Genomic DNA, 16085 nt, shown 5'->3' on the forward strand with positions numbered 1-16085 from the left:
TGAGATTTGTATGCGTGCAAGAAGGGACATTGCTTTCCGAAAAAGCCATGAAGCACGCCCTCCACCGTTGCATTGCATCCTCCAAAGCAGTCACAAGTCACATAACTCAAGGAGGCTCAATTCGAGGTATCAATGAAGCCAAACCACGCCCCCGACCTAGAGTAATTGTGTTCATCTGTTATGTCGGGTTAGTCTACTCAAAATGAGCTGCTATATTATGTAAATGGGCTCGGGTCGGGTTATTCGTTTAAGGTTATCTAAGGTTGTATTTGTTGAATTATATAACCAGTTGGCCGCCGATACGTGACGGTGTGTAACACCCCAAACTACACCTCCTTAATTTAGGCACGTCACAATGCTGCGAGTCTCAAAAGAAGAAACGCAAAGCAGTTAATGTAAAAAAACATTAAAGAAAAACACAACAGCAGCGTAAAAACATTTTGAGGTGTAAAATCTTTATTTTTCTATAAGTATTCTTATTCCCCCAAAATCTGACACAAGGGATACTAAGAAATACAAAAAATAAAAGAATACAAATTTTAATGATAATATCACAAGACAAATCTCATAACAGAATTGGACTCTCTCCTGAAATAAATTTTGATACAAGGAATTGCCAATAATTAACAAACTTCAAGGAATAGAATCACAAGTGATATAACAAGACCATCAGAATAGAATTTGTAACTCTAAGTACAAGAATAAAGGGAAACCAAATTACCGACAATAAATATGCACACCCAGCTCCTCGCCACTATCCCGTTCCAGTGCACAGTACCTGCAACCAAAACTGTTGTAGGGGTGAGCTTTCATCCTTGCTGCTCAGGCTGCTCAAGGAAACTTTATCCTTAACTAGGTTTGAAAACCAATAAATAATATGGGTGCCTAGTATGAAAACATGCTTAAAACAAATTTATAATGAACGACAAACATTTGAAAAGAATATTTCATTTTCAAATAAATGTGGCGCCATAAATTTGTACTTGATGGCCGGTCCTCTTCTGGACCCACTATCCTAAACCTTACTATATATGTGTACAACAGGTAAGTGTAGCGAGAGTGTCCACTTACACCATATCGCCTAGAGGAAGTGCCACATCTCAAAGCATGTCAGACAGTCCTCAATCCATACAGCCCCTCCGGAGGTTTAGGAAATCGAAGCCCAAGGAAGTCACTATGCCCCTCTCACTCTCAAGCCATCAAATCTCATAAAACCGGTTACCATTTTTATGATAACCACATCATGCAATTTCTCATATGCATAAACATTTTATATAAAATGAAAATCCACTAATCAAGGGAGTTTCGGGTCCCCTACCTGGAATCTGTGGCTTTCCTTACGAACTCCGAGAATCTCGAGCCTTCCGCTCCTCGGGTAACTGGAGTCCTGAATTCCGACATATTTATCGTTAATAACTTTCCTTTCGACTTAACAAAATATCGATACTTAATTGTTTGACCACCAGGACTTGGTCAACCATGATCCTACTTTACATTAGGTTTGCCCAAAGCTACTAAGGGCACCCAATCCTTATTCATCACATAAATTGACCCAACAATTTAAGATTCACAATTATACTTCCAGACTTTGCTTTCACGTTTACAAACTTCATTTCCAATTCTCCTCTCATTACAGTAGCTAATGTCTCAAAAGACTTGCTTCATGTTCGACCAACATGACCATTCATAGATACAACCATAATTCATTTCACTTTTGGTGTGCCTAACTTACTAAGGACACCCCAACACTAATTTTCTTATTCTGTCCCATGATTCATTCCCTATCTCAATCCTAAATATATCACACTACGATAAACTTAGCTAGTCCAATACCACCAAGAGAATTACTCTTCTGTTGGTATTTGACCAACAATGCTTATATCATATATCATGATCCTTCTATCATCAATTACTTATACAACTCACCCTAGAACCTTCTGTCTTATTTACTCGTCAACCTCTTACTTATCCAGAACATTCTTAATCAAGTCAAGTCATGTTAATCATCTCTCATATAAATAACATGATAGCAATACTTCTATTTAGCAATTACCTTCTTAGTATTTGTCTAACATAAGAAGCATAATCTTCCTCAGTTGCACTTATGCATCACCTCACTCGCCAATTCAAAGTTCACAATTGAACCAACTTCACAGCTTCTGCACTTCGAGAACAATTGAATATTAACATATATGGTTTCTTATTCAAATCAGAAACGCAAACTAACCCAAGTGAGGCCAAGATCACCACCCATGAACAGTGGCAGAGCTTTGGCAAAACATACCGAGTTCTCCCCTTCCATAGAATCAAACTTTTCAATGATCAATCTATGTTGAAGGATGACAGAACTCAGAAGCACAGAGCACTCGTCGCCATCCGTAGCTCCGTCGAACCCGAAAGCACCAAAATCCGAAATCACAAATCATCAAAACTAATAGAATCCAACTATACCAGCGTGAATATTAGAACGAAGGGGAATCGGGGTCCTCACCTCAAGCGTTGCCGACGAACCCAGAAGAACTCAAGTAGCTCCGAAAATAGCCGAATAGATGCTAGAAAATTCGCCGATGTCGGCGGCTCGACAGGGTCTAAGAACCCAGAAACCCATCAGACTGATTCAAATTCGGAAACTAAATACACTAACATGTATAGCATGACGAGAGGGATCAATTTCATACCATATGAAGCTCAAACCGCCGCTAGAGTCGCCGGAAACGGTCAAGAACGCGGAACTGCTGCTCGTCGAAACTCCTTCCTCAGTCGTCAATTGAATTAGCTACCACCACCAACGTGTCGGCGGTGATGAGAGGATCGATGGGTGCCCGGTGAGTCGTCGACCGATGGCGGGACAACAGAGACAGTTCAGAGTCTCTCTTCTCACTCTCACATTCTCAGGCTCTCTCGAGCATTCTAGGTTGAGATGGCATTTTCCCACTTCTATTATATTGTAATCTACCGACTTAGAATGGACGTCGCAGATCTCACCGAATGAATTTCATAATTTTCTGAAGTATTTTTCTATCTTTTCTTAGAAAATAGCTTAGGACTCCAAATAATTCCTTGAAATTTCTGATGAACTCGTCGTGTTGTGTATTATTTTATCCAACTCTTAAATCTAGTAATTAACCTTGTAAGTAGCGTAAATCAGTAGAAAAGCGGGGGGAAAGGCAAAATTATAATTTAGAGAGAGTGATTGTAGGACTGTAATTATAACGTAAATAAGGGCAGATCGTCATTTCCAGAAGCAGCGGGCAAAATTGGCTGCACCTGTTTTACTATATAGGTAAATTGTCAATGTTAGTAGCATTTGATGTGCTTACGATAGTTCCATACTCAAAACGTGTAAAAGTGTATCAATTTGGTAAATTTTCACGTAATTTTTAAAAGCTATAAGATGTAAAACATCTGGACCAAAATTTTTATCATGTGTTTTTCTAATCTTTTTAAAAAGTAATTTTTCAGGTAACATTAACTAGTCAACCGTTTATACATGCATGGACATGGGCATTTTTAGTGTACGACAGTCGACATGTACACACATTTATGTAAACAGCTAGTAGTATTAGATTACATAATACATATATATGATGGTCTTGTCTTATGAATAATATTACACTGTAATTGGCGGGTATACAAGAATTTAGAAAAATGCTAAAGACACCAAATATATATATAAAAATTGATTACCAAATGATGTGGCATACACCACCTCATCAATATTATTCTAAAATTTTAATGACATGGTTTATTTATTTTCAATTCAAAACACCATGTTTTTAGAAAAGATATTGTATATTTTAAAACTTCAAAAACAAACTAATTACAAATATTGTTGATTGTTGAAGGCATTCCATCATATTTGAGTATTGCTGCAGCTTTATAAACAACATACCATTTGTCTCTTTCGATCGTGTCTTTCATCTTATGCTGTATGTTTTTTTTCTTGAATTTTATCAGTAACTAAATGTATTTTATATCCAATAAGTATTTCATGTCAACATAAATTCTAAAATGATTAATGATATGATATGCGTCCTGTCATTTAGTAAGTAATTTTGGTATAAAATTTTAGAGTCCCTAGCACTACTCAAGAATTTAACACCTCCTCCTTTGCAAGACATGTGGCTCTGTTGCACTCCAGCACTGCCACCTAATATGACTACACACCAGCCTAGTCAACAAAATTCCATCCCCCACGACGTCGTTTCACCCCTCCTAAATATACAAAATCGTAAAGTAGTTCACAGTTTCCCGCAGTAAAACTCACACTCTTATCTGGAAACTTCTCCACCATTCTGGTTCTTTCTTCACCAAAACAGTCTCCCTCAGCTCACCTCAATAAGAACCAAACCCCCTCTGCCACCAGACCCGTACATCAAATTTTTCCCGATTCAATCTTTCCATTCAAGCTTTATTCATTACAGAAAAGACTCAAACTTTGAAGAAGAGGCATGGGTGTGGATTACTACAAGCTTTTACAGGTCGAGAAGAGCGCCACAGAGGATGAGTTGAAGAAGGCGTACAGGAAACTCGCTATGAAATGGCACCCTGATAAGAACCCCACCAATAAGAAAGAAGCTGAGACCAAATTCAAGCAGATCTCTGAGGCCTATGAGGTTGGTCAATCTCACCTTCACTTTTCTTTCTGTTGTTTCAGTTTATTTGATGCTAATGTTAGATTTCTGATCTGGGTTTTGTCTTGAATTGCTGAAATGAGATCAAAGATTGAATTTTTTTCAGTGTGTTATGTCTGGGTATTTCACTGTTTTGAAGGTTTTGAATTGATAGCAGAGTTTGAAGTTTTGTATTGATTTGTAAGGCTAGGATCTGATCAGGAATGTGTTTGGATTTGCAGGTACTGAGTGATCCCCAGAAAAGAGCAATCTATGATCAGTATGGTGAAGAAGGCCTTAAAGGCCAAATGCCGCCTCCGGATGCTGGTGGGCCTGGTGGTGCTACGTATTTCCAAACCGGGGATGGTCCGAATGTGTTCAGATTCAACCCCAGGAATGCCAATGACATCTTTGCGGAGATATTCGGGTTTTCTAGCCCGATGGGTGGTGGAATGGGAGGAGGTGGTGCTGGTGGTGGCATGAGGGGTGGAAGATCCTTTGGTGGAATGTTTGGGGATGACATGTTCAGTTCTTTTGGAGAAGGCCGACCGATGAGCCACGGACCAAGGAAGGCTTCTCCTTTGGAGAGGAAGTTGCCATGTAGCCTTGAGGAGCTCTATAAGGGAACCACAAAGAAGATGAAGATATCTAGGGAAATTGCAGATGCAAGTGGGTAAGTGCCTCTCATCCTGTTTATAAATGTGTGTGTGCTTTTGTTTTTGGTTTCTGAAGTAGCTTACACATACATCTTTGTTTAATCCCATTCCATTTGCATTTAACATTCATGATGCAACTTTGGCTCCAATGTGAGATCAAGTCATTGTATATTAGGCGAGTGGTTACCATACAGTTGTTTGATGATGACTGAAGTCACGTTTGTTTTCTTCAATGTTTTCATTGTAAACTTGGGTTGCTGATCTTGCCGATACTGCATTGTGATTGTTTGTGTTCATTTGTAAACAAACATTTGACTGCTACATCCTTTAGCTTGCGCCAGCACTTGTCTTCGTGTGAGTCCCATTTCTGTTCAATGTCCTAACTATGATGTTATGCAGGAGGACAATGCCTGTCGAGGAAATCCTAACCATTGAGGTCAAGCCTGGCTGGAAAAAAGGAACAAAGATTACTTTCCCAGAGAAAGGGAATGAGCATCCGAATGAAATTCCTGCAGACCTTGTATTCATAATCGATGAGAAACCACACAGCACATTCACAAGGGATGGGAACGACCTAGTCATGACAGAGAGGATCTCGCTGGCAGAGGCTTTAGCAGGTTACACTCTGCAGGTCACCACACTAGATGGGAGGACGCTCACCATCCCCATCAACACTGTCATTCATCCAAACTATGAGGAGATAATTCCTCGAGAGGGTATGCCTATACCAAAAGATCCCTCCAAGAAAGGCAACCTTAGAGTGAAATTCAACATCAAATTTCCAACTAGATTGACTTCTGAACAGAAGGCCGGAATCAAGAAACTTTTGGGTCCATAATTCTATTGCTATTTTGAGCCTCAAGTGTGTTGTGAATATTTTTTTGAGACGACTTGGATTTGTATAACTAGTTTTCATTTCAAGTATCTGGTTGTAATCAGAAATAAAGATTAGTTCAGTATGACAGAGTTTCTATAGGCTTAAAGATACGACTCTTCTCTTTCCAATAGAGAAATTTTCAACAGAGGACAAAGAAACAATGGAAATTGAACTTTATAATAAATTTGCAGTATAAACCATTTTCGTTACACTCTAGAATTGCTATGTTACACTGCATATCAATTACAGCACTCCTAACAGGTACTAATACAGACTTCCCGTAATCATATCCATATACTGGTTATGTCTATAAATATCAATAATAGCAAGGATATGGCAACAAAATTGAGACCCACTGCAGACCCAAGTTAGCTTTCCATCTCCGGTTGAGACCACCTACCAGTGGAGCTGCATTATCAAAACTACGTGCAGCAACCATGTCTCAGATACTCCCACAAACAATTTAAAGCACGAGACTTTCAATCACTGTAGTCATCATCATCTGAAGCTGAATCAGAGCCATCATCATTTATAATCCTGTTTGGTACTTCATCTGAAGCATCACTCATTTCTACATCGCCTTCCGAATCTTCTTCTCTCACTTCCTCAATGCCGTTATTGTCATCTTCAGAAGCACCCATGTCCTCATCACTCGGTTCTTGTAAGCCGCCGTTCCATCCACCGGAGATCCCATCAAACCCAATCTCCCAGTTCCCTTGTTCATATCCTACTGCTTGGTCTTCGTCTTCAGACTCCAGTGCCTCTGCTTGCTCATACCTCTCTCCTCGTTCATCACCTTTCATATGGATCATATTGATATTTTCATCGTCCCATTCCCCAGCCAAGTTTCTGGGTGATTCCTCTCCACTGTCAGGGCTACTGCGTAGGTCAGTCGTATGGCCAATAAGCGTCCCCTCAACAGCGCTGTTCTTCATTCTCCTCTTTCTAACAGTACGTCGGCCTCGTCCACTCCCTTGTCCCTGTGGTCTCCGCCCCACAGGTCCCAATCCTTGCCTCATATTCTCAATCTCATTACCTCTGGCTTTTCGCCGACTACCACCAGATTTGGATTTTTTACCACGGCCTTGCTCGCGACCTCCTCTACCACGTTTGAGGCTGTTTCGTGCACTTTTCAGGTGAGTACTTTGTTCATTGAGGTCTGACGCTGCTGGTTCGAACTCCCTATCATTCCTCATAGGGGTGAATCTCAAAGGAATCTTCTGCATACAAAAAAGAGAATAGGCAGATTGAGTACGATCACTTGTTAAGTAACGTAGTGAACCCATGTATAAACCACCGCCATCAATTCAACAGACAAGGCAAAACATGCCCCTTTTAGAAAGAAAAAAAAAAAAATCACTTGGACTTTTATAAGAATTCCATGCATTGTATCAATGAATCTAACCAAGTGATTCATTCTTTTACTTTTGGTAATTTAAAGCACGTCATCTTTGAATCTATTTTCAATAAGCAGCCAGACTGAGAAAAATTAGAAAAGAAAACAACAACTCACAATATGTTCTCCAACTTCCTTGTCACCATTGGGCTCAGGTTTTTCATGTGGTACATAAGTAATTGCCGAATCCATCTCATAAACCCTCAGAGCCACAGCTGCCGTTGTATGTGGTATCCAAGGAAGTACAGAAATTGATTTGGTGTCTAGATTATCACTATTAGCAATCGCTGACTGTTTGCCGGAACCCAGTAATTCATCGGTGGCTGCAAAGTTTGATGACACAAAGTCTCGTTTTATCGCAGTCTCAAACAGAGTTAACATCTGAAAAGAAGTGTTGCAATATTGATCAGCTAATGAAACAAAAATAATGTATCAGGAATATACATTATGCACCATGGAGTAGACGCATGTAAAATTGAGAATTGACGGATAATCATAATGCCAGGTAATAATGGGGTTTAATCAAAGAAATACACCTGCAAAAGTTCTTCAACCGATGATGACGCATTCAGTTTGGCTCCCCACGTCTTTCGACAGTCTTCTGTCCAAAAGGATTGAAGGGCTTCTGGTGGAACAGATACCTGTCAATTAAGTTTGAGGATGAACACCAAAGTTGAATAACTTGAGATACGTTATGGACATTAGATGCAAAGCATGACAGGCTATAACAAAAGCAACAGTTGAAGCTCTTTTTCCTCAAGTCCTTAGTATCTAACCTCAACAAGAGTTATGAAGGCCTTGAGCAGTCTGCTGGCCAAAGGAACAGAAATGCCTGGTACATGGATATCGCATGTTTCCAAATTCCTTCTCTCTTTACATTGTATTACATGTTCAGAAAAGTCAAGATTTTCATAGGTAGCACCAAAAGTCTGATGACAGAAACTGCAATGGGAGTCCTCAAAATGGTAACAACAGAGGCAGAAATCGCAAAGATCAAAGAGCTGTCTGCATCTCTTTTGCCCATATTTTGAGGCACATAATGCGGATGTGCTAAAGCATTCTCTCCACATCCACTTCTGAAAATCTTGATACCTTCTCAAGGCCGCCCTTTTCTCATTTTCATTTCTGTTAAGCTCAATTCTAAACGAAGAGGATGTCTCCCCCATCTCAGAATTTAAAGCAGAAACAGTACTTCCAGGGCTGTCAAAACTCGAAGGGTAGTCTGGACTAGAATCCATATCATCAGCTTCTTTTTTAACACGATTTCTACTTGAAAGATGCACATTTTTACGAACATTTTCCTTGAAGGATGCCTCAATCTTTTGCAACATTAAGCGTAAATGGGATTCTCTAATGCCACGTGTATCCAGCGACATCAAAAGAGTGTCAAATGCCTACAAAAATAAAGCATTCATCAACTTAAAACGCCGACGTAATGGTAATAACCATTTGCAGCCCTAAGGAAAAAAAAAAAGTATGTATAGTCATGGCATCAGATAAAGGTGGAAAAGGCAAGAAACCACTAACTTGACATCTTAATGTTGATTTAAGGCAATGGTTACAAGTCTTATGAAAAGAAAATATAAATATAATAAACATAAGACAGAAGGCAAAAAACTATTGATTCAGGACTCGAAAAACTAAGGCATGATGGCAACATCAGCCAAAAGGCCAAAACCTCAACGTTCTGATACCTCAGCGGTGACAGTAAACTTTCCAGGAAGCAAAACACACCAATCCCTCAGTCCCATCTACTTAATAGGACTGACATGGTTTCATAAGGTTGAAATGCGACTCGCAAGACCATATAACAAATAATATTAACATGAATACACACAACTGCTTTTTATTTGAAGAATGAGCACTAAAGATAATGATATAAGTGTAAGCATTTTAAGTACCTCTTCGGTGTCAATAAGCCTCCAATTTCCATTGTTCAGTTCAATGAAGATTCTGCCTGAACCAGGATCACTGCTTGATGCAGATGCAACAAATTGCCAGTATCGATTGTGCCTGCGATCCTGGCCAAGAGGGAGGGACCTGTAAGCATACATCTCCTCTGCTTTGTGGGCAATATATGATTTCAACTGTGAACGTGATTTTTTTGATGCGTAAGCCAATTGCTGATTCAAGATGTTTTCAGGACCCATGGAAATATCCTGAGGTACCAGGGCCCTTTCAATAGGCACACCGTGAAGGTGATTCAGAATTACTTGTGAACCATGATTTGAACTTTGATTTTCTGCAGCTCCTTCCTCATTGATTCTACTATCAATATCCAGTAGAGGACTTTGGCCATCTTCCACTCCAGTAACATGTTCCGCTTTGCCTACCATAAAAGATGGAATATCTAATCTACTCACATTCTCTTCTTTTAGGCGACTTTTGTCAAGCTGTGCGTCCGCCCACATTTGCTTCTTAAGAGCATTTGCTGCTTCTAGGCGATCCTGTTTTACTATTGGTGTCAGATTTGAACACAGAAAAGAAACAATACATTGATGTTCAAAAATTCAAATGAAATGACTACCTCAAGAACAACACGAATGGAGTTTCCTTCATTTGCAATACCAATTAAGGAAACAAGAGAATTAAGACGCTCTTCAACACTGAGATCAGAATAATCCCCTTCAGTAAGCCCTTGAACCCATGATTCACCTGCCTTGCTCTCATCAATCTCCATATTATCTTGATCAAGATTGCTAGTACTAACTTCTACACCAGAAACACACTGCTTGGAGGAAGCACTTGGACCGTCTGCCTCTTTGGAAGCACTGACTGGAATAGGTGATACATCCTTATCCATCTCATTTTGCACATTTTGTGCAACATCATTGCATACATCTTCCTGTCCATTCTCTGAGAAAGGTGTCACTTCATTATACTGATCAGGGGATTTCTTTACAATGGCTGGAGTAGCTAAGTCATCAACTTCGGGATCCTCATCAACGTCATCACATTCAGAGTCTTCATCTCTCTCAACCTCTTCGACATCATCTCTTTCAACCTCATCGACATCTTCTGCAGCTAAAATCCCAGTTTCGAATATCTGAACTTTCTTCCTAGCTGCAGTAAGTATGGCCTCAGCATCAGTAGGGTCCTTTCTGTAAGCAGATCGTACACGATATGTTGAAGGAGCAATTCTTTCGAAAAGTTTAGTATCTCTTGTCAGAGCAACAGAAATTGAAGCCTCTGGCGTCTTGCTTGTTGTCAGGTCTCGAAGGCCAGATTTCTTACAGAATGATAACAGATGACAAACAAATAAAACAAAAAGTCAGAAAAGAAACACATAAATCCAATAGCAAACAGACTGCTCTTGTCAAAACATTGTTTGTGCTAAGAGAGCTTGAATATTAACCTGAATCTTTTCAGCGAGTTCTAACACCGTTAATCCCTTGTTTCCCTCAAGAGAAAGAACATGAAAAGCAGCAAATTTAACAGTTCCTGGCGTCAACCGATGTCTGGATCTCCTTGGAGCTAATAAGCCCTTTTCTTGCATTATTGCAAATGCATTTTCAGCTGCTGAACCATTGCGCAGAGTTGAAATTACATCATGACAACCTTTACCCTGAAATTACAAGGGAGCCATGAATCTTTTGATTATCCTTAAGAAACATTGAACAGAACAAAAGGACCCAATCTCTAATGTCAAAATGTACTCTACTGAGAAAAAAATGGCATACGAATAATCACATTTAAGGGAAGGGAGTTCATTATTTACATAGATGATGCAACAGTAGAACACGATACACCAATCTGGAAAGCCAAAAGTAAATATTATAGAACTCTTTTTAAATAACATATACTCATACATCGTCAGATTAAATTCAATTTTACTTTAGAAACACAAATTGTAGGCTCTTTTTTCCTTTGCTCTTTTATAAACTGATACACTAGAATTATGCCATTTGAAAAGTAAAAGATACTAAAAATAGAAAGGGAACCTCATCATTATCAGGCAAGTATGACCATGAGATGCTCCTCTTCTTCAACTGAGGCCCAAATCCAGCAGAGAGTGCTAGTTGGCGAAAAATTTCAGGCCATGTTAGTAGATTTAAGTGCTGTTGCCAGTTCCTTATGTCAAACCCCCATGCATATGCCTGTTTACATATTAAACCAAGTAAGTTCGAAGAACGATTGGGGAAAGAGTCATGATATAAGCAAAAGAACTGGTGCAAGCATGCAGAGAGGAAATTACTCCTTCAACAATTTGTGGATGTCCACCTCCAGGATTAGCAGCACCATTTTGATTGAGTCCTAGTCCAGTAGATGGTGTCCTTGCAACATCTTCTATATCCTTTATAATCAACCTTAAGAGAGCAACATGAATCTCTCCTAACAACCTTGAATCCTGATATCAAAATTATATAATATCTCAGCCAGCAGAAATCAGATGAAATGCGCAATTTTGAAATACAATATTGAATGGCGGCTCACATAGTCATGAAAAGCTTGAACAAACTCATCCAGAGTAAAAGGCCATAACTCAAGAATATCTGCAAATGTAATCAAAAATCTCCAAACCTGTCAAACACAGCATGTTTTCAATCATCAGAACAAAAGCAATTGAACATATAAGCAACAAAGTACCCAGTAAAAATAATGTATAAGGACCTTTCTAGAGGGTGTCTTATGTAAGCACCCTCACAGTTAAACTTAAAACCATGAGCATAGATCAACAATCAGAGTATACTGAGATTTCACATATATACACAAACACTAGAATCCAGACCTTAAGAAGTCTGTAATTGACACTTAAATGACCAAGATCCATACAAAAAATTAAGGTCGGTAATCAAAACATCTTTGTAGAGTCTCCAGTACTAAAAGCAAAGTACCAGATGACAGAGTTACAATGTCCACTAAACCAATTTACCATAAGAAAATTAGGAAACACAAGTAGAACAAGTATCACGAGACTACCAGGATATTACCGACTACTTTTATAAGCATTTTGGACAAGGAATTACTGTAACCATAACATATACAAGAACATCTCATATAAGAGGAAAAAGGAAAAACACACCATGAGAAAGTTGCCAATGTTTTCCTCTGAATCGATCCACGGATGAACTGCAAATGGTCTTTTTAAGAGCACAGACTTGGGTGGAAATGCAGTCAGATCATCTAATCCACAAAAATCCAGTGATCAGTTCAACTGATTACAATAGAAAATTATGTAGCAAAATAGATGAAGATAAACCCATAATTTCGGTTCTTTTTTTTTTTTACTTCCTTTTCGAGGGGAAAGATTTCATGCTTCTTTTTCGATGGAAAAGTAGTAAACCTCTTAACAGAGAATGCCAAAAAACACCTACCTCTGAATGCATCAAGGTTGGTGTCAGGATCAATACTAATTATTGAAGATAATCCCTTGCTTGCAGCAGCCAACTCCATTAGCTCTAGTTGCTCATCCTCGTAAAGTTCCATAGATTTATTAAGAAGCCTTCTTGCAGTAGCCTTCTCAAGTGCAGCTTTGCGTCTCACTTCCTCTCTCTCTTTCCTGAGTTCTTCCCTTTGCCTCCTTTTCTCAGCCTGCAAAGACGTACACAAGAGAGATAAGGCAAAGAATAGGGGGAACAAAAAAAAAAAATGCAATATTGCACTGAAATTTTTCTACTATGAAACAAATGGCTACATTAGCAGATCCCAAACTTACTCTTATATTTTCTTTCTGCAAAAACTTCTCCCTTCGTTCGTTTTCACGTTTTTGCTCCTTCTTTGATCTCTCTTCCTCTCGCTGCCTTTCACGCATCAATCTCTCTTCCTCCTTTCTCCTTTCACGGTCTTGCCTTTCCATTTCTCTCCTGATTCTTTCCTCATTCTACAATAGAAAAAGAATATCAAAATATCAGCATACAAGCTGCTATACCTAAGTATATAAACTTATTACTGGAAAATCGAACCTTTCTCCTCAGAATATCTTGTTTCTCCATCTCCTTCCGGATTCGAACTTCATGAGCTTCTACTTCTTTAGCCATTCTGACATCTTCACCCTGCAAGAGGCAACAATTTAAGTCATCCTTTGTTGAGGAAACATAAACAAATGCAGTCATGAAGTATACCTTGCGTTTCCTCTCCATTCTCAGCATAGTGTCGTTAATTTGACCATCAGACAACACATTAGAGCTTTCAGGTGCAATAAAAGGGGGTTCACTATATTGAGTACTCATTCTACCATTGATAAAGGCGTCCCTTTGAGGTAAGCCATCATCACCAGGGGATGCAAAGGTCACTGCTTGCCTCTCCTGTTGTGACAGAAGACGAGCCCGACCGTGGCCACCATGAACCCTTGGCAACTGTTCATTTCCACTTGCAAAGGGTGAAGTTCTTGCATTTGGACCATCAATTGCTGAATCACGAAAATGAGATTGAGCAACATGTCCATATACATCAGGCCGAACACTGGAGTGGTCTTGAAGATATGGATATTCATGGAGAGATCTCGGAGTACCCTGAGAAAAAGTGCATACTAACTATAAGCCGAAATAGAATCAAGGAAACTCTCAAGAAAGAGATTAGTCATAACATGCTACACAACTCTGAAGGGTATTGAAAATGCAATTGTCTTTTGCTATTTGAAAGAAGAGAACATATGTTTGCCCATTATCCTCTGACAAAAACAATCATTTTATCAAAGAAAAGAGACATACTTTATTTGGTTTTGATTCATTCCGCTTCTGCTGCTCTGCAACTGATTCATAAAGCAAAAGTACAAAAGGATTAGCAGAAATCTAAATATACAAGAAGCAATCAAGCAAAAGGCAATAATGTACTTTCACTGAGCAATGAACCAGATGCTTTTTATAATCCAATTCCATTGCAACTGTGTAGTCTTTTAGGTAATAACTAACTACTAAAACCAATTCCTGATGACCAACAACTGTAATCTAAATGCATTCGGAAACTTGCTAAGCTAATGGAAAGACCCAACATGGCAGAGAAAGTCCCATATGATCAGGTTACACATGATCAAATTACGCATGTTATAATCACAAACAAGATGGCAACACAATTCCATTTTATATAGCCATAACAAGCAATGAATACCATGCATAATTCTGCAATCAAACACTATATAAGTCGGGTACAAAGCATTGTGAACTAAGCAGTATACCTAGAGGTGCCCCGAATGCATCCGGGGGCAATGGATCAAACTCTATCCCAAGCACCGGGCCATCCTCCCTCAACGGCTCTCCCAGTTGAGCTTCCACTATAGCAATGGCTCTAAGCTCCGTTATCGACTGCTGTGACCCATAATGCCTCGTCCTTGGCACATCCTCAACCACAACAACATTCCTAGACACCACATTGCGGTCTGCATGACCAAACGGGCTTGAGCCGGAGCCCGAACCCGATCCATAATCACTCCCCGGCTCCGACCCATGTGCCAAGTCATCAATAGGAGGCTCCGGCAAAACCGCCACTGCTTTCCTCTGCTTCTTCGCCGGACCTGGACCTGGACCTGGACCCGGACCCGGACCCGAACCCGAACCCCCTTCCTTCTTGTCCTTCAACCTCCTATGACAGAACCACATCTGTAATTGCCGATCGGAAAGCCCCAATTTTTCCGACAGCTCCGCCCTAATCGACTCCGACGGGTACGTCTCCACTGATCAAAATCAAAAACCCACCAAAATTAAACACAAACCCAAATCAAAAATCCAATCTTTCACACAAATCGAATCAAAAATTTCAATCCCAAAATTCAAAACTCACCAGCATAGGCCTTCTCTAGGGCTTCCAGCTGAAACGGCGTCTTCATCTGGCGCTTGGGCTTGCCTCCTCCTCCGTCGCCGGAATTGTTCAATTTACTATTGCTATTCTCATGGTTCCGATTCTGATTATCTCCTTCCGAACCCTCCATCGAGATCTGGGCTCTCTCTCTTCTCTAACCCTAGAATTTTAGCCCCAAATTTGGGGTCATGAACAAAGACTGGGACTTTACGAAAGCAAATAGAGAATCTGAGCAACCCTTTTGTCTCTTTAAACGATTACCGTAACAGTCAAGGAAATAATAAACGAACAAGATTGAGAAAGAGAAAGGCGGTGTAGAATTATCATGATGATGGAATATAATTGATTTTGATTTTGATTTTGATTTTGATTTTGATTTTCGTTTTGATGATAAGAATAATGTGAATAATATATAACTGTGGGAATCAAAAATTGATGATAATAACAACAACAGAAACAAGTGCAGCATCAAAAAATAGGAAGAGGCACAATCAGGAACATTAAACCAACAACAACAGTCTCTCCTCAATCTAACTCCACCACCTTCCATAATTTTTTCTTTTTGTTTTTAATTTTTTGGTTTTCACTTTTTCTCTTATTTAAATTTTGGTTTTCGTCACTTGGTTTCTCTTTTTAATTCGATCCAAACGAGATGAATTTCCTCCCTTTTGTTTTCGTGTCTTTTGTTTTTTGGTTCCACTGTTCCAGCCAGTGAGTGGATGCCAAAAACCCTCGTGATCGATCATTGGAGTTTTTGAAGGGTTGGTATGTCAGTATGTGTTTGAACTTTGAAGTTGCATGATGAATGT

General features: G+C 39.5%; 2 protein-coding genes and 1 non-coding gene across 3 annotated transcripts; 1 reads left to right on the forward strand and 2 right to left on the reverse strand.

The window, feature by feature from the left end:
- Nucleotides 1–426: 426 nt before the first annotated feature.
- Nucleotides 427–2917, reverse strand: LOC101303592. The gene is made up of 4 exons (XR_184205.1): nucleotides 2679–2917; nucleotides 2285–2588; nucleotides 2054–2159; nucleotides 427–1387 (listed from the first exon to the last, which is right to left on the reverse strand). It is a non-coding gene; the product is annotated as an uncharacterized LOC101303592 (transcript).
- Nucleotides 2918–4253: 1336 nt separating this feature from the next.
- Nucleotides 4254–6334, forward strand: LOC101308847 (dnaJ homolog subfamily B member 4-like). Its single transcript, XM_004293778.1, has 3 exons — nucleotides 4254–4616; nucleotides 4856–5286; nucleotides 5669–6334. The coding sequence occupies exons 1-3, from the start codon at nucleotides 4452–4454 to the stop codon at nucleotides 6105–6107; spliced, it is 1035 nt and encodes a 344-aa protein (XP_004293826.1). The 5' UTR covers nucleotides 4254–4451; the 3' UTR covers nucleotides 6108–6334.
- On the reverse strand, nucleotides 6271–15817 carry LOC101298204. Its single transcript, XM_004293741.1, has 18 exons — nucleotides 15259–15817; nucleotides 14657–15151; nucleotides 14193–14233; nucleotides 13605–13994; nucleotides 13446–13535; nucleotides 13199–13363; nucleotides 12858–13074; nucleotides 12566–12666; nucleotides 11977–12063; nucleotides 11738–11890; nucleotides 11484–11639; nucleotides 10898–11107; nucleotides 10070–10771; nucleotides 9444–9989; nucleotides 8319–8936; nucleotides 8079–8183; nucleotides 7660–7923; nucleotides 6271–7366 (listed from the first exon to the last, which is right to left on the reverse strand). The coding sequence occupies exons 1-18, from the start codon at nucleotides 15404–15406 to the stop codon at nucleotides 6626–6628; spliced, it is 5229 nt and encodes a 1742-aa protein (XP_004293789.1). The 5' UTR covers nucleotides 15407–15817; the 3' UTR covers nucleotides 6271–6625.
- Between the last annotated feature and the right edge of the window lie 268 nt (nucleotides 15818–16085).

This window comes from Fragaria vesca, linkage group LG3, assembly GCF_000184155.1.
Source record: "Fragaria vesca subsp. vesca linkage group LG3, FraVesHawaii_1.0, whole genome shotgun sequence".
NCBI lineage: Eukaryota > Viridiplantae > Streptophyta > Magnoliopsida > Rosales > Rosaceae > Fragaria > Fragaria vesca.